This window comes from Juglans microcarpa x Juglans regia, chromosome 5D (genome assembly GCF_004785595.1).
Source record: "Juglans microcarpa x Juglans regia isolate MS1-56 chromosome 5D, Jm3101_v1.0, whole genome shotgun sequence".
NCBI classification, from domain to species: domain Eukaryota; kingdom Viridiplantae; phylum Streptophyta; class Magnoliopsida; order Fagales; family Juglandaceae; genus Juglans; species Juglans microcarpa x Juglans regia.
Genome location: NC_054602.1, coordinates 34,070,391 through 34,089,080, shown reverse-complemented (window position 1 = coordinate 34,089,080; position 18,690 = coordinate 34,070,391). Strand labels below are relative to the sequence as shown.

The 18,690-nt window shown below is 35.6% G+C and overlaps 1 protein-coding gene across 1 annotated transcript; it reads left to right on the top strand.

The window, feature by feature from the left end:
• The first annotated feature begins 15,847 nt into the window (after window positions 1-15,847).
• LOC121264618 (transcription factor bHLH140) lies at window positions 15,848-16,698 on the top strand. The gene has a single exon (XM_041167884.1). The coding sequence runs from the start codon at window positions 15,939-15,941 to the stop codon at window positions 16,413-16,415; it is 477 nt and encodes a 158-aa protein (XP_041023818.1). The 5' UTR covers window positions 15,848-15,938; the 3' UTR covers window positions 16,416-16,698.
• Window positions 16,699-18,690: the final 1,992 nt, after the last annotated feature.

The following is an 18,690-nucleotide window of genomic DNA, read 5'->3' as shown; positions in this document are numbered from 1 at the left end:
GCTGCTTTCGGCATAAAATGACAAAATAGCATTCGGTCGTCTCTGTGTCTCCCAACTGTCTCTGAGGGCTGCTGCTCTAGGCACAAAGTGACAAATATCTCAAAGTCGACTTTGGTTAGTCTTCTTTAAACTCAAGTAGTAGTCAATCATATTCCAGCTTTGGAATGTCTTCTGAGTTATTACCAATAAGTTAATGTACGAAGCCTCTAAAGATGCTTCTGAATTCTCCTCGTCTTCAGAATTGTTACTCAGGGACTTGGACAGTTGTTGCTCAAGCAATTTTATTAAATCCTTTTTATCAAGTCTGTTGAGGATATTATCGTTGGCAGACTTAGAAGATTTCTTTGAGGATGAGCTGGTAGCTTTTCCTCTTGCTGAAGCAGTTGGTGAATTAGGAGCCTAAATCATTAAAAGGTATTCTGGAATAGATGAACCAGATTTGATTGCTGGAAATTCCTTCTTGTCTTGTAGATCAGGGGTGACTTGAGGGACCATTTTATATTCTTTCAGGTACCTAATATGAGCCACTCCTGGTTCATCAACTTTGATACAAGGTTCAAATGAATTTTCTCATATCGGTCCTTCCTATATATATATATATATATATATATATATATATATTCTTATTGCAGGTGGCCATGCATGGTGATCATGGCACTTTTTTTATTTCCCCATGATTCAAAAGTGGTGGAAAGAATTGTACGGATAGGAGCATATATCCTGATTTTAGGTAGCCAAATAATTTGAGACAATCGGAGTAAAATTCTGTTATCCACTGTTAAGAAAGATGTCATTTTTTAAAAAAAAAAATTACGGGAGTCAGAGCACTACTATTGAATTTGACTTAAAAATATATTTGTTTTTTTCCTAAAGGAAGCGCCAAGTATAAAAATTCCATATAATAAATAGAATCATTTTTAATCAAAATACTAAAATCACAAATGAGAGTGCGAGGAAGCATTTCTTAAAAATTTTCAAAATCCGTGCAAAAAAAAAAATTTGTACATGATCTAGGTCATTGTCACACCTTCTTAGTGTAAGTTCTATCATGCAGCTTTACTTTCATAAATATTTTGACCTAGCGTAGTTTAAAAACATAAAACAAACTAAAATGAGTTAATGACTCAGTAAGAAACTCATCATAACGTAAACATACTTAAAATAAGGTTTTTCATAAAATATTTAATGCTAAAAACTTCAAATCATGATTGTTCATATGTATACTATGACATGCATGACTTATCTTGACTTATCTGACTTATCTTATTTATCATACTGGCTCACACACTTAACCATGTGTATAAAGTGTTGCATCGGGCCCACATCTCGCGACCGCAAGGGAGCAGCTAATAATTTTCTAGCATACTATGGTAGACCAAACTTAGATTTGTGGCTTGCATATCCACCCTTAAATTGCATTGGTAACATGCATCTAAATGGTCATCTTATTAACTGTTATGATCTTATTTTTTTATACTTAATTGATCATAAGAAAGTTTATGTGTTTTATGCAAAGTGAGATGCATGAAATGCAAAATATATATATAACTATAATATGATAAATGAAACATGATGAATGACATACTTGCAAATATCATGACATGCACGGTACATAAACACTGGCTTCCAAAGAATTGGTTTTAATAATAATATATATAACTAGCTAACTTATACTAATCCTAATTTATAATTAAACTACTTACCTCGCAACGTTAATCCAATATTTCTGGCATAAAATTGATCATGTGAACTAGAAGAAGAAAGAAAACATAAGGGATGTTGTGAGAGGAATGAAGCAGTCAGCTATTGGCATGGTGAATGTGGGACATGCACTATGCTGGATTGGGTATCTTGGGTTTGGTCACTGCACTTATGGAGGTTTATGGTTTTTTCAAATAACACAGAATAAAAATATTTATAGAGAGATTTGGGAGAGGGTGCCGATGAGTTTGAGTCGGACTCGGTTAGTACATGTAGTGACACTACTCTGCTGAACACTCAGTCGTGATCATCTAAGAAGAGTGCTTAAATTTAAAAACATGATCTAGCAGCTCATTCAATGTAGGATTGGCAACGACCGAGACTGCGTAGGGGACTTCAATTAGCGAAAATTTTATATTGAAATAAATTTCTAATGACTGATCTTTAAATTCAAAAAGCAGTCTAACTCATTGAATAACAAATGAGATTTAACATAATTATTGAGCCTAATTAAAACTCCTAATCAATCTCAATAATTTATTTCTTGTGGACTTATTCAACATAACTCATTAAATATAATTTAGGCCAATAAATTATAATATTACATAAAGTTATTTTATTACATAAAGTTATTTTATAAAGATATTTTTATAAAATAATATTACTTAAAGTTATTTTATTAAAGTATATCTTATTTAAAATATGGTCACTATAACAAATTTTTGTTTTTGGTATGAAATTTTTTTGAGATGAAATGAAAATCATTTCAAAATATGCTTTTTATGGATGAAATTCAAGTTTTGTTCCAAAAAATTGACAACTATCGTTATCCGTCCGAACGTAACATTTTGTACTCGAACGGAATATATTGGCACAAAAAACTTTGTCCTTAATAGAAATTATGTTTGAATGGTTACCTAACCGTTCGATCTTAAATTTAATAAACTTTCGAACAGTTATTTGGAATCGTTGAACATTAAATTGGCAAGTTAAGTTATCAAATTTAGTGTGAATTTGAGTATCCCTTTGAATAGTGTATTTAGATGTTTGAACACGAAAGAGTTACCATTCAAACATCTAAAGTTAAGATTCGAACAATCATTGAATGGTTTGAACGAAAATCTTGGTGAGATAGATGAATAAATGTTTGGCAGGAATAGAAAAAACGTTTGAATGCTTCTATAGTACGTTCAAACAGTGGCATAATTTTTACAAATTTTAATTGCAAAAGAATACCTTATTAATTAGTTATAGGTAAATATTTAATTTATATAAAAAAATATAGCATTTAAATAATATAAATACATAAAGGAACTCAATAACTAATTTAGAAAATGACAAGACGATTCATATTTAAATTAATTATACAAAACACAAATAACTAGTGTCCATACAAAAAACCAAAAAAATAAAAATAAAAGGCATATACTATTAGCCCAAATCTCGTTGCACCGTCTCGACTCCACCAAGGCATGCCTCCATATCTGTCAATTGAGACATGATCTTCGACTCAATCTTTGCAAGGGCAATTCGGACTTCTATATGCATTGTGTAGATGCCTCACCCAATACGCCACGATCTCTAGGGTGTGCATCTTTTTCAGTATTGACCACCTTTGTAGTGGGTGCATGAAATGAAATATCAAGTGTGCCATGCTGCATGACAAGGTTGAGGAATTGATCGGTCCAATTGGCTCTTGAACATGCTCATACGCATCTAGCTGGACCCCTGTCACTAAAAGAAATCATGTGAGCAGGACCCCAAATGACAATATATCTGTCATAATATAGGTGGCCTCTGATCGAATCCTAGCGTAGATATATCTTGCTAGGTCGATAGGCACCCCACGAGCGACTCGTTTCATAAGCCATGCCCGATCTATGCTAACCTTAGTCTTGTGTAGTTGTAGATCAATGTTGTTCGTTATTATTATGTTTATGATCTTGAAAATATTGGATAAGTCGACCTGTTTGATGTTCTTGGTCCCATCATAGGAATGAGCATCTAGACCCACAACCAACTAACAAACCTCATGATCAGCAAGGCCATCAAAACCATCTACTTCATCAGTGTCCTCATCCTCAGCAGTCTCCTCATCACCTACATGTGTAGACTCCCTCGACACCACGCTCGGATATGCAGTGGGTAGTTGAGGGATACGAAGAAAATCGGAGACTACGTCCACTCAGAATCTAACTAATTTGCCCCGAACGGAGAAAGTGTATTTGTCATCATCCTGGCCTGCACCACTAAGTTCTCTATAGAACTCAGATACGATGTCGATGTGGGCAATGATCTTGTCCCTCCTTGTTGAGTATTTAGAGTCTAGTCCACAACGCTCTAGCGGAGCGTCTAGCCGCTCGAGCGAATACAAGTAAGAGAGTTTCGCTCAAAGATAACTCGACAGACTAATCGAGCAAAGGCAAGTCAGAGAGCTTCGCTCGACACCGCTCGACACACAGCTCGAGCGGAGGGAAGTCAGAGAGCTTCGCTTGAGAAGCCGCTCGACATATGGCTCGAGCAGTTGATGGAAACAGGTTCGCGCGATGCGATCTCGACACGCCGCTCGAGCAAACATCACTAATTCTGCTGAATTTAGGGTTTCCGCCGCATAACATATATATATATGATATTTTATGGCTTGTACTGTATCTGAGTTAACAGTAGCCGTCCAACACATATTGTATTGTGATTCCTCAAGTAATAAAAATCCTCTGCAGCTCCCGTAGACGTAGGCAATTTGCCGAACCACGTAAATACTGTGTCGTGTTTGATTGCTTGTTTTTCCCGTGTTTGAATTTACTTTATTGTCATCATTTTTCACAACAATTGATATCAAGAGCCAAGGTTCGGGTCTGAGAAAAAACGATGGCTGGAGAGAAAGTGAAGGTATCGGGGATCGAGAAGTTTGATGGTACGGATTATGGATACTAGAGGATGCAGATAGAGGACTACCTCTAATGGAAGAAACTTCATCTTCCATTCTTGGGGAAGAAGTCGGACAGCATGTCAGTTGCTGATTGGACCCTGTTGGATCGACAGGTCCTGGGAGTTATTCGATTAACCTTGTCGAGATCCGTTGCACACAACGTCATCAAGGAGAAGACGACTGAGGATCTCATAGCGGCTTTATCAGGTATGTATGAAAAGCCGTCAGCAAATAACAAGGTACATCTGATGAAAAAGCTATTTAATTTGAAGATGGCAGATGGTATGTCTGTTACATAACATCTGAATGATTTTAACACTATCACAAATCAATTGTCGTCTGTTGAAATTGAATTTGATGATGAGATACGTGCACTGATACTATTGGCATCACTGCCAAATAGTTTGGAAGCCATGAGAATGGCTGTTAGTAATTCTACCGGTAAGTCAAAGTTGAAATATGATGATATTCGTGATTTGATTTTGGCTGAGGAGGTGCACAGGAAAGATTCAGGCGAGACCTCAGGTTCGAGTTCAGCATTGACTGTTGACTCTCGGGGGAAAGCACAAGATAGGAACTCAAACAAAAGCAGATCAAAATCAAAGAACAGGGGCAAGAGCAAGTCAAGGCCTGGCCAGCAGGTAACTTGTTGGAATTGTGGCAAAACTGGCCACATAAAGAAGAATTGCAGAAATCCCAAGAAGACCGAGAATGATAGTGCTAATGTGGTAACTGAAAAAGTACAGGATGCACTATTACTTGCTGTTCATAGTCCAGTTGATGACTGGATACTTGATTCAGGGGCTTCTTTCCATACATCTTCCCATCGGGAGATAATGCAGAATTATGTTACAGGTAATTTTGGAAAGGTGTATTTGGCTGATGGAGAGACTTTGAATGTTGTAGGGATGAGAGATATTGATATTGCTCTTCCTAACAAGAATAAATGGACCTTACAAAAGGTCAGATACATTCCTGAGTTGAAGAAGAATCTCATTTCTGTTGGGCAACTTGATGATTGTGGACATTGAGTGGTGTTTTCAAATAGCACCTGGAAGGTCACCAAAGGGGCATTGGTACTGGCTCGGGGTAAGAAAACTGGTACACTTTATATGACTACTGGTTTGGATAACACTATTGCTACTACTGTTGCAGAGAGCACAACATATTTGTGGCATTGCAGGCTTAGCCATATGAGTTAGAAGGGCATGAAAGAACTTCTGTCTATAGGCAAGCTACCAAAACTGAAGTTAGTTGATCTCAGTATGTGTGAGAGTTACATTATGGGAAAATAGAAGAAGGTCAGTTTCTTGAAGAATGGCAGAACACTAAAGTCAGAAAGACTAGATCTTGTGCACATTGATGTGTGGGGACCTTCCCCAGTAGCATCTCTTGGAGGTTCTCGTTACTATGTTACATTCATTGATGACCACAGCAGGAAGGTATGGGTCTTTTTTTTGAAACACAAATCTGATGTATTTAATGTGTTCAAATTTTGGAAAGCCATAGTTGAGACAGAGACAGACTTGAAGTTGAAATGCTTGAGGTCTGATAATGGTGGTGAGTATATTGATGGTGGGTTCAAGGAGAATTGTGCTACTTAGGGTATCAGAATGGAGAAGACCATTCCTAGGACACCATAGCAAAATGGAGTTGCTGAGCGCATGAACAGAACTATAAATGAGCGTGCTAGAAGCATGAGGCCGCATGCTGGGCTACCACCTACTTTCTGAGCAGATGCAGTTAGCACTGCAGTATACTTGATAAACAGAGGGCCATCAGTTCCGTTAGATTGTGGATTGCCTGAGGAGCTTGGAGCGGGAAAGAGGCTAAATTTTCTCATCTTAAAATCTTTGGCTGTCTTTCTTATGTTCTTATTGATTCTGATACTCGTAGTAAGTTTGAAGCTAAGTCAAGGAAATGTTATTTCATTGGCTATGGAGACGCGACATTTGGCTATCGTTTCTGGGATGATCATGGTCGGAAGATTATAAAAAGCAGGAATGTGATCTTCAATGAGAAGATTGTGTACAAGGACAAGTCTAGCACAGTTGCTGAAGCAGTTCCTCAGGAGTTTGACTTTGTGAGTTTGGATGATCTACCAGAGGTCACAGTGCAGTGTAGAGAAATGAGTGACTGGAAAAATGGGCCCAATGCACCCATTCCTATTATTCTGTAGTCAGATCCAGCGCCGTCCACTCCTACAGCTGCAATTCGCAGGTCAGTTAGGACTATTCGTCCTCCACATCGTTTCTCACCTGCTTTAAATTATATTCTATTGACAGATGGTGGAGAACCGCAGAGTTACCAAGAAATCTTGCAAGATGAAAATTCTAGCAAGTAGGAGTTGGCCATGAAGGATGAGATGGATTCCTTATTAGGAAATCAGACATGAGAGTTGACAGAATTTCCATCAGGGAAGAAGGCTTTACACAACAAGTGGGTGTACCGGGTGAAAACTGAGCATGATGGCAGTAAGAGATTCAAGGCCAGACTTGTTGTAAAAGGCTTTCAGCAGAAACATGACATTGATTACTCTGAGATTTTTTCACCTGTGGTAAAGATCACAACCATCAGGTTAGTTTTGGCTATGGTTGCTACTGAAGATCTATTTCTTGAGCAGCTAGATGTGAAGACAGCTTTTCTTCATAGAGATCTTGAAGAAGACATCTACATGCACCAACCTGAAGGGTTTGTGGTACAGGGAAAGGAAGGTTCAGTTTGCAAACTGAAAAAGAGCTTGTATGGCCTGAAAATATTACTGAGAGTACATTTGTGCATGAAATCTACATTAGTGAAAATATTCATGTTGTGCTTAAATGTTCAAGTTGTCTTTTTCCGTACCAAATTTTTTTACTTATTTAATTTTTTTTAATTTCATGTTGTGCTTAAATAAATTGAGATTGTTCTTAATGTTAGTTCTTACTCTATATAGGTATTCTTGGTGTGCAACTTGATGGAGAAATGGGAAGAAAGCATAGGCGATTGTTGTTTTCTTCTGAAAGAGTACTTATCCGGATACCCCAAATGTGGGAAATGAGGAGTAAGTAACTAATGGGGTCTTAGAGCCAACGTCTGGGAATGATGATCATGAGATTTTAGAGCCAATGCCGGGAAATGATGATGATGGGGCTTCAGAGCCAACGCTAGGGTTATTTTTTAAAACTAATCAAGAACTCATTGTCTACTACAAGCAATATGGAAAACAGGTTGGATTTGACATAATGACCCAATGAAATAAAAGGGAAGATGATGAGAGTGTTAGATATGTAACACTTGGTTGTGTTTATGGTGGTAAGGCAATGAATCGTATTACCAACCTTTCTAAACCACGATCGACAACGAAAATTGATTGCAAGGCGAAGATTAATGAATCTTGGTTGGTGGTGTCCTGCGCATAACTACTGTTCAAAATGCACATAACTATGGGCCAAGTCCATGAAAGGTAATATTTTTTAAATGTAATCGAGCTATTGATTATTTTGTAAAGAGGCAGTTAGATATTAATGACAAGGCATGCATAGGTATGGCCAAAAGTTTTAATGCATTGGTTGTAGAGGCTGGTGGATTCGAGAAACATCTATTTATTGAGAAAGATGCATATAATTATATTGACAAGACTCGACACCTTAGACTTGGCAAAGGAGGTGCTGATGCACTTAGTAGTTATTTTCAGAGAATGTAATATAAGAATGATGGGTTTTACTCATTGATAGATTTGGATGATGATATACGATTACAAAATGTCTTTTGGGCTGATGCACGTAGTAGAGCAACATATGGGTATTTTGCAGATGTTGTGACATTTGATACAACGTACCTAACAAATAGATATGGCATGTCATTTGCCCATTTTGTTGGTGTTAACCACCATCGATAGTCCATACTTTTGGGAGCATGTTTGATATCAAGTGAAAGTACTGAAAAAATTGTGTAGTTATTTGAGACTTGGTTGAAATGTATGGGTGGGTGATCGCCAAAAGCTATCATCATTGATCAAGACAGGGCAATGAAAAATGATATTACAATAGTTTTTCCAAATACCCGTCACATATACTGTTTGTGGCACATAATGCAAAAACTATCAGAGAAATTGGGTTCACAGGCTGAATATAAAGGTGGTTTGAAGAGTGCATTGCAAAAATGAGTTTATGATTCTCAAACTTCTTACGAGTTTGAGAAGTATTGGGAGGTGTTTATTGACACTTACAATTTGTACGAGGATGCAAGGCTTCAAAGTCTCTATAGTGAGCGAATGTATTGGGTTCCCGTATACCTGGAAAATACATTCTAACTTAGGATGAGCACAAGTCAGAGAAGTGAGAGTATAAATGCATTTTTTGATGAATTTGTACATTCAAGAACTATGTTAAAAGAGTCCGTTGATCAATTTGACAATGCACTAAGAAAGAAAGTAGGGAATAAGATGGCAACGAACTTTCACTCATTCAATTGTACAATCCCATGTATATCCCATTTATCCGTGGAGAAGAAATTTTAGGAAGTGTACATGAATTCTAAGTTTAAGGAAGTATATGCAGAAGTAATGAGGATTATCTATTCTCATTGTGTTCTCATAAAAATGGAATGAGCGATTACAACATATCAAGTTAATGACCAGAGGCAAGTTGAAGACTGCATCTAAAGATCAACTTTGCAGGCATACTTTAATAAAGATGAGTGCGATGGGAAGTGCATGTGTACACTATTGGAGATGAGATGAATTATATGTAGGCACGTTCTTGCAATTTTTGCCTCAAGGGATGTCCGAGTGTTGCCGAAAAAGTACATTATGGATAGGTGGAGAAAGGACATTAAACATAGATATGCTCTCATTCGAAGCAGTTACAATAACTTGAGTGGTAAACCAGCTATTGGTAGGTACTCTTGTTTGATAAAAATATGGTAAGTAGCTACAAATGCAGTAGAGAACGAAGATAATTCCTTGAACATGACACAGAAGTTACAGGCAATGAATTTGATTTACACTAAAACAAAACCTCAAACTACAGTTGCAAATACTCATACTTCCATTGATGCCGAAACTGAAAGTTCAAAAAAAGTGTTGAATCCTCACGTTTTTAGAGGCAAAGGGAGACCCCCATCGAAGAGGAGAAAACCTACAATAGAAAAATTGCAAAGCAAAAATAAAAAGGTCGGTGGTTAGCAATAGAGGAAAATTGTGGGAAGATTTAAATAATAAGATTTTGATATATGCAAAAATTTATTTTTAAGTTATTTAATTTGTTTATGTATTCAAATATAGGCGACAGCACGTCCGGAAGATGTATTAAATCCAACAGATTCGTTAATATTATCTAGCTTACAACAAAGTGTTGTTTTGCAAGTGCCTGAGAAACAATGTTGTTACTTTTTCCTTTTGTTTCTATGTTGAACAAGTAATGAGATTTTTTTTTTAATGATTTTTACACAACTTTTCAAACTACTTGTAGGTGGACTTCTAATATCATGGCCCTCTCTAGGACTGATAAGAAGACTGTGTAGACAGCTGCATTTTGACTATGTTAAAAAGAATTGGTTCTTGTATTTCATAACTTCATTCGTGTAACTCTATTTTGGCATGATGGGACGTTCAATGTATTGTTGATGACGTTAGATATTTTAACCATTTTATGAGTATGAATTTGTATAGATTTTGGTAGACATGAGATTTGCACTGTATTTTCAAATTATTACAGGATTGGTCATTTTCATGAGATTGGTCATTATAATTTTCTAACTCCTAGTAGTACATGCTGCCATCATTATCTAACTTCTGAGTATTGCAAACATAACAATCCAAATTGTCTAAAAACATGACAACACTTATAATATAGTAAATAAATATCACAGGTTCTAAAAGTTTCATACACAACTGCTAGGTGTGAATGTTACAATATTGATAAAGTTTCTAAACCTATTACAACATAAACAAAGTTATATAGTTTGATACACATTTACTTAATCTGCATTTTTTCTTGATCCTATCCAACAACATGATATTAGAATTGAAAGTCCCCAATACACGTAGAGTAGCATGTGTGCCTGGCTAATAACTTTCATTTGACCTTGAAGCTCATTTCGATCATTAAGAAGTCCAAACGTAATATTTTGGATGTCCTCCTCCCTTTTTTGAATCTCTTCCCAAGCAAGTTGAAGTTTTTCCTCCCTCTTTTGGAGTTCTTCATACCTCTTTTAGAGTTCTTTCTCACATTTTTGGAGTTATTCCTCTCTTTTGGAGGCGACGTTCTCTTTTTTAGAAAACTTTCTGTTCATTTCCTACTTCAATATCTGTCCATAAAAAGTACTCGTAGTATGACCTTCCCTACAGCAAACAGCTTGTACAAATCATTGTGAAAAATTATGATTAATACAACAATGTCGGAAAATAAAAGTACACAAACAAGAGAAAATATTAGTGTTGACCTCATTATTGTAATTTGGATAGGAATAAAAAGGTTGCCTTGGACTTCTTGGGATGTTCAAGAATTTTAGACATGTCATCTCTCCTCATAAACATCTTGGAGCATGATTCGAAAAAGAATCAACCAAAGAAGATGAAGAATGCAATGAAGACATTGCATATCAAAAACAGAAACACCCTTGGAACTAGTAGAGATGCTGCTGCAACATAACAAAGATTTCATAGATTATATAATATATGAAAAAAAAATTATTGACAAGCAAGAATTACAACTGTATTTACTATTTTGATATTTATTTTATATATATGTGCATTTCGTGAGTAGGTTGGTGGCAATGCTAACACTGTTGCAATAAACCTTGTTGCAAAACTGCCATTGGACATGTGTCTAACCATTTTATTAGCAGCCTCTCAAAAATTCCTATTGACAAGTAGTTATTTTCTTGGTCAAATTTAGATTACTCATTAAATTGGAAAGCATGACCTTTTATGTTGGCTCATTTACAATCATAAGTGGGCCAAAATGGAAAGCAATAATAGTTTAGAACATTCCAGCCAGGTGCAACTAAAGAAAGATATTTTAGGTTTATTATATGGACTTGGCTAAGATTGAACACTTTGTTCACTAACAGGCTAAAGACTAACTTAATTGTATTGGAAGAAAAAAAAAATCAATCATGAGTATAACGGACATGATATAAATGCTTGCTCTTAATAAGATAAGCAAACTAAAATGTAGGCACGTCAATATCTTTGTTGCCAAGTATTTTAGATATGTCACATTATTTACTCGTATACTACACAAATGGCTTTACTGCAAAGTATACTAGACATGTCAATGACTGACGTATCACACAAAACAATTGACCAGAGTAACCAATTTCATAGCTTATAGTATTTATGATATTGACAATTGAAAAAAAATACTAGATATGTAGTTACATAAGAATAGGGGTGTAAATTTTAATCGAAAAATCAGACAGGACCGGTCGAAACCGGTGGAACCAATTTACGAGGTCTCTCAAGTGCAAACGTTATTTCTAATTGCTTCGTTTAACTATCATATTGACATAGAAATCATCACTTCCTTTTCTTGATATTTTTTGTTTTTATTAGTTTTTAAATTGGTTTCAATAACAACCAAAAAACAACTTGGGGATGCATTTGTTTTATTTAATTTTCATTGATTTCTATTTTTTATTGAATGGTTTTAAGCATAATCAACAATACCCTCGAAACCATCAAGATCCTTGATAAATTATTGTCACGTGTTCATTCTATTGTATCTCAATGACATGTAAAATTCATCCCACATCTGCTTATTTGATTCAGCAAGCAAGAGATGACAAGATAATCTAGAAAAAAAAATCAATATAAACTTAAAACAGCATAAATCAAGCTCATAGGCTATAGCAAACAAGCTCAGTATCTAACAAGAATTGAAAGCTCATAGCAGGAATCGTTTTACCTTGATGAGGGCAGATTCTAGCTGACGACGACGATTGGGGAAGGGGAAGGGGACATATGACGGTTCTGAGCAGGGGGAAGGGAACGATGGTTCTGAGAGGGCGACGACTATAGACAGGGAAGACAACGATGAAGGGGAACATGATTTTTTAGACTGCTTTTGGGCCTAGGGCTTAGAGAGTAGCTTTTTCCTTCCCTACGCACGAGATCTTTCAGACAAATTTTTCGCTAAAACGAAATGATTCATTTGTTTTTTTTTTTTTTGATAAAAACATAGCACATTCCTTCATTAATAGAGGACATTACAATATTGACTTGAAAACAAGCCAATTACAATTGTTAATAGCTTCTCATACACTTTCGTGATTGACATGGTCTAGTCCAGATGGCAGATCTCTAAAGACCTAATTCTAAGAGATAGCACAATTTTGTCCATAATAGAGGTAACAAAACCCGAAAACAAAACCCCTACCCGACTAAGCGAAGTAGGATGCACCAAACCCCACCAAAACACCCACTAAGCGGAAGGGGGGGGGGGGACCTTCCCATTGGACTAAGGTCTGAGGGTATGATGTTTTTTTTTTTGTAAAAACACTGCAAAAAATTAAGAAAATGCTGCAAAAAATGGAGAAACATAACACAAAGAGGCTGCAGTGGCGCGTGCCACTCTGGAAGGAAGGCTGATAGTTGATCTTGAAAGTCCCAGAGTCACATGCCCCATAAACGCCGAGCGTTGTGTCGACGAGGGCTCCTTGATTTGGTTTCAGTAGGGCCTGGATACGCATTCCACTGCAATTTCTCAATCCGATATATATTTATAGGGAACTACTCTAGCCACAAAGTGATTATAAAAAAATAATTTCACAAACTAATGTAGCTTGATGTAGTTTGTAAAATAGTAAAGTTACATATTTTGTAAATCAGATTTGACGGATCACATGAAGCCATGTCAGTTTGTGGGATTATTTTTATATAATTCTTTTGTGGTTGTAGCACTCCTCATATTTATATGTGTATATACATATACACACACACATATATATATATATATATATATATGAGTGGGGCTACTATGCCGCCCCACCTTTACCGTTCGGCGTACTGTCCAGTATTTTTTTTTTCACATTTAAATATTTTTAAAAAATAAAAATATATCAATATACTTAAAATCACTTTCTTAATTATCGAGTAAAAAAAAAATTTGACACGCGGTCAACTTGAGCAGTCAAATGAGAGAGACAAACTAGCTTCTATATATATACTTATACATATACACACACGACCTCCTGTGAGTCGTGTCGACCCAGTAGCAGTGCTGCCGACGGCCTGTTGGATCTGTGTTTTTTTGTATCTTCTTTTGATATGTTTTGTTAAATAGTCTTGTCAAAAAGCCCTGGCAGTGATCTTTTATTCATTGTAAAAAAGTCTTCTATTATTGCCATCATATGCACTTGAAAATGCTCGCGACTGATGTCATTTTATATATATATATAAATATATATGGTTAATGTTTTGATTTTTTTTTTACCAGAGACTGATGTGGTTGATGAAGCTGGATTTGAGAAGACAGGGAAAGCAGGTGATTTTCACCTGAAACAAGTAAAAATAATTAAGCTTCTACCCACTCCCAACGTGAAAACCGGAGCTGCATGTGCTCTTTTCTTGCACTTGTCTCTCCGTCTTTTCCGATCACTATCTTAAGTAGTACTCCTGTTTTTCTTTTTCTTTTTTTCTTTTTTTCCCAGCTTTCACTCTTTCTTTCCATGAAATTTCTATTTCATCATTTATGTGACTATGTTACTGAATTAAATTAAAGAATATGGAAATATAAAGTTTGTATTGGAACGAACCACAATCTCCCTGTTCACAACATGTTTCATGCTATTCATACCTGACCCCCAATCAACAAGGATTATAATATTTTGGCTTCCAGTTAAATCATTAATTTTCTCCACCTGCCAAACTATATATGCATGTATTTCCCAATTTCCTTCAAATTTGTTGAAATTAGGAGTCAAATCCTTGAATTCTTGTACGTTTTGGTTCACAATTAACTTGAATGCGCCACTCTACCAAAACTTGTGGCCTTTCTCCTGCTTGTATGGCTATATATAGCTAGCGCACGGCCGTCATCTTCATAAGCAGTACCTCCTTCAATACCCTGCCTGAGCTCCGGTTTGTATTGTTCATGACATCATGGTTCCTTTGAGGTTTGATTCAAGATTTATGAATTTTAAGTAAAAGTCTTATAATATTTATTAATTATATTGCTCATTCAACAGTACTGCATGTTTAAAATAATAATAAAATATTATAGACTCCACTTTACGTGTCTATATATTTTCTGCAATTTTAAGCTTTCCATTCTAGACGAGAGCTCAAAATTATTTTGAGCGGAAAAGAGATATATAACTATTCATGTATTCCATTCAGTACTGCGGATGCGAGAATGACACGTACCCTCGTGATCAGCAGCTAGCCGGCCGGCCCTTAACACAGACCATTTTAGTAATAGCACTATTTCAGCCGACGAAACCATGGGATTGCAACTGTTAACTCCCGTTTTTCGATTCTTTTCCGCTGTGTTTTTATTCTCCGACAAAAAGACAAAGCATACCTTTGGTTTCTTTAAAGAGTGGGGTTTTTCAGCTATACTTTGTAGTGGATCTAGCTTGAATTTAGCAACAGTGGAATTAAACAACTTTGATCCAAAAATCCCTTTAAAAGAAGAGCTGGGGGAGACATATTAATAAGCTCTTTAATTTCTTTTCCTCTTAACGAGATGCAACCTAAGGAAACACAAATACTCATTGATCGATCTCTTTCAGCAAACAGTGTAACCCGAGGTTAAAAGAAAGCAGCTTGAAACCGTACACACTTAAAAAGACCCGCAACGACTTGCTCTTTTGATTAAGGCACACTTGTTATAATCATGATACATCCGCTTCGATTTCAGAGGAAGGACCCCTCTTGATCCTCACTGCTCTGACCCACATAAAGAACAAATTGAATCCAACATTAAAACAACACTGATTCCAGTCGTAGGGGTCCTATTTGGTCACAAATTTTTTTAGAAGATCGTAGTCCTCTAAAGCTAAGTAAACATGCCTTTATGGCTTTAACAGGCCAGTCAAAGCAAAAACCTTTGCGTATGCTAAAGATCGAGGCCCCTGCTGGGCTAGGCCCCTACGGTTAGGCACCCGTATCCTGGCCAAAGATTAGCTGACTCACATGACGAAATCTCATCCATTCATTCAACACATCAAATCAACATTCCCCTGCGTTGTGATGTGCTCTCCCTATAAATATGTCCCAAGGAAAACCTCCACTTCTCAGTCACAACTTACATAAAGTCCGGAACTGAACATTGTGAGAGTTGGATAAGAGCGTTCAATTCCTTCTTATTCCTGCTTATATATGGACTACTTTTCCACTGCCAACCCTAGCTCCTCTGAGTTTTCTTCAGTGGCAAACAGCAGCAAGGAGAAGAAGATCAAAGGTGGGAAGAGAAGCAAGGGAGTTAAGCTCTCGACTGACCCTCAAAGCGTGGCTGCTAGAGAGAGAAGGCACCGGATCAGTGACCGGTTCAAGATCCTACAGAGCTTAGTTCCTGGTGGGAGTAAGATGGACACAGTGTCGATGTTGGAAGAAGCCATTCACTACGTGAAGTTCCTAAAGACGCAGATTTGGCTTCACCAAACCATGATCAACTTTGTGGACGAGGACCCATCTTGCTTCCTTGCACCTTCTTTTCCTTCTCATGATCAGCAGAACTTTTATGCAGAAAACAGTTTAGTAGACCAAGTTCAGCCGTCATCACCACCGTTACCATTGCCGAATTCTTACTTCCAGACTGAGGAAACCGTTTCTTTGGACCCTTACGTGAAATACTAGATTTGGTCTGGTTTCTCTCTGTCTATGTCCCTGTCTTTCTTGTCTCTGTGGCTGGGTGGGTGGGTGGGGTACAGCGTGTCAGCTGTGGTGTAAGAAATCCTTCTGCTCTTCTGCAGAAAATGATTCGCTGCATGCTATATATTATATGGGCTGGGCTAGCTGTTGAGAGTATTACTAATGTCGAGGGATGTATCATAATATTGTAGTAATATTTTGCAGTTCATATATATTGTAGTACTGGTGGTTATATGCATGGAAAGCTAATGATCAGTCCACGTTTTTAGAATCTCTCCTTGGATTGTGATTTATGAATATAAGAAAATGCAAGATTTATCACAAATTTTGGTATGGTCAATTTTTTAAATTTAGTATAAATGGTGAAACGTGACGTACGTAACATAATTTAATTTAAAAGATAAATTTTAAAATTTAAATATAAATGATATGGTCTAAGTACACACTAATTTTGAGAATTAATATCTCTTAATATTATTATTTGATTAATTTAGGAAGCCTTATTAGTAAAACTCATGCCTCGTATATTACTCTTCAATATAACCACAAGATTTATTTACAATCATATATTTTCATCAATTGCCTCTTCAATATAGAAACCACCATCGATAGTGATTTTTTTTTAAAATATTTTTTAAAATCCCTTAAATAAAAATCACAAATTTATTTAAAAAAATATTTACTTAATCATTAAAAAAAATTAGTACAAATTTTCGATAGGATTTATCAGTCTAATTATCATTTCCCTTTAATTTTAAAATAGTCGTCCATTCACATGTCCGTTTTGACTGTGAATGAAGTAGTTGGAACATTTGAATGAACTATTAACTTCGAAGAATTGAAAATTTCAAATCAGTTTGACCTCTTTTTTACTCTCTTTTTTAGGCTTAAGGCTCGGTCAGTTCTTCTCGATCCCTTTCTAGCTAATTTCTTCTCTTTTTTCTCTATTTCTCTTTTCTCCTTTTTCCTTAATTATGTGCTTGTTCTACGTCATTGCAATTTCTCAATAGCAATAACTGGACAAAACCCATCAAAGATCATCAAGAGATCATCTAGCTAGAGATTTTCAGACTGAATGTTGGAATCGATTCAATTTTTTCAAGAGCGGTGCTACTCTACGTGACCGTAGGCCAAATTGGTATTTTTATTTTTTTTTCAAGTTTTTTTTATCATTTTGAAATATTTTTAAAAAATATAAAAAAATATCAATACATTAATAATCACTTTCTTAATTATTAAATAAAAATTAAAAAATTAAAAAAATTAAAATACATGAGACGTCAAAATTATAAGAAGACAAATTGAGTAGACAAAACATTATTTTTCTTTTTTCAATACTATAACTTGAATTAGTTACAGACTTTCACATAAGTTATATGTTTGGCTTGTTAAGAAATAGATTTATAAATAAGATTCTTTAGTCAGTCCAAAATGAGAAATAAAGACTTTGAAAAAGGTGTAGAACTAGACATCAACGCATCTATCCAATTCAAATTTTATTTATTATTTTCAAATATAAATGCCCAAGTTATTATTTTCACCCATCACGTCAAAGTAGTTCATGCTTTGGTCTTTTGCAAAAATTTTGCGTAAAAAATAAGGTCAAGAGTCATGGCAACACTTCAAACACGACAAATTAATGGTATACCCAAAGACTTGTACTAGCCCATTACGATAGGCCAACTGAACTCGAGAGATGTCAATATATGTCTACCTTTCTTTTCTGGTGGGCAAGTGGGTGTTCCCCCATGGGGTCTCAATGTCATGAATTACATCTTTTTTTGACCTTTAAAAGAATCTAAACATCCATTTCACACTGAAAATTTTTCTGATCAGTTACTAGTCATCATCTCATATTTTGCATTATCATATCTTATAAAAAATATCTTCATACATCTTATAAAAAAGTTAGAAGAATAGAATATGAAAGTGAATGATGACTGATGTATAGTACATCCCTTCACACTAATCCAAGAGCAAGGAAGAGTTTAGACCAAAAACAAAAAAATTAAAATCTATTACAAGTAAATTTAATCATTTAATCAAATTCTCAGTTTTAATCATTAGTTTTTTAAGAATATTACGCCCGTAAATAGAAAAGAAATACTATTCTTTGTCATAGATCTTATCATTTTTAATTGTGTATATTATGTGTCATATTATAAGTGATTAGTGTTTAAGTTGTTGACATAAGAAGTAAATATAACACCAAATGTGATGAAAATAATCAGATTTATGATAAAAACTAAGAATTCTGTTA

Bases quoted from the DNA above. Each gene is read 5' to 3' on its own strand.
- LOC121264618 (XM_041167884.1), top strand. From the start codon at position 15,939: ATGGACTACTTTTCCACTGCCAACCCTAGCTCCTCTGAGTTTTCTTCA.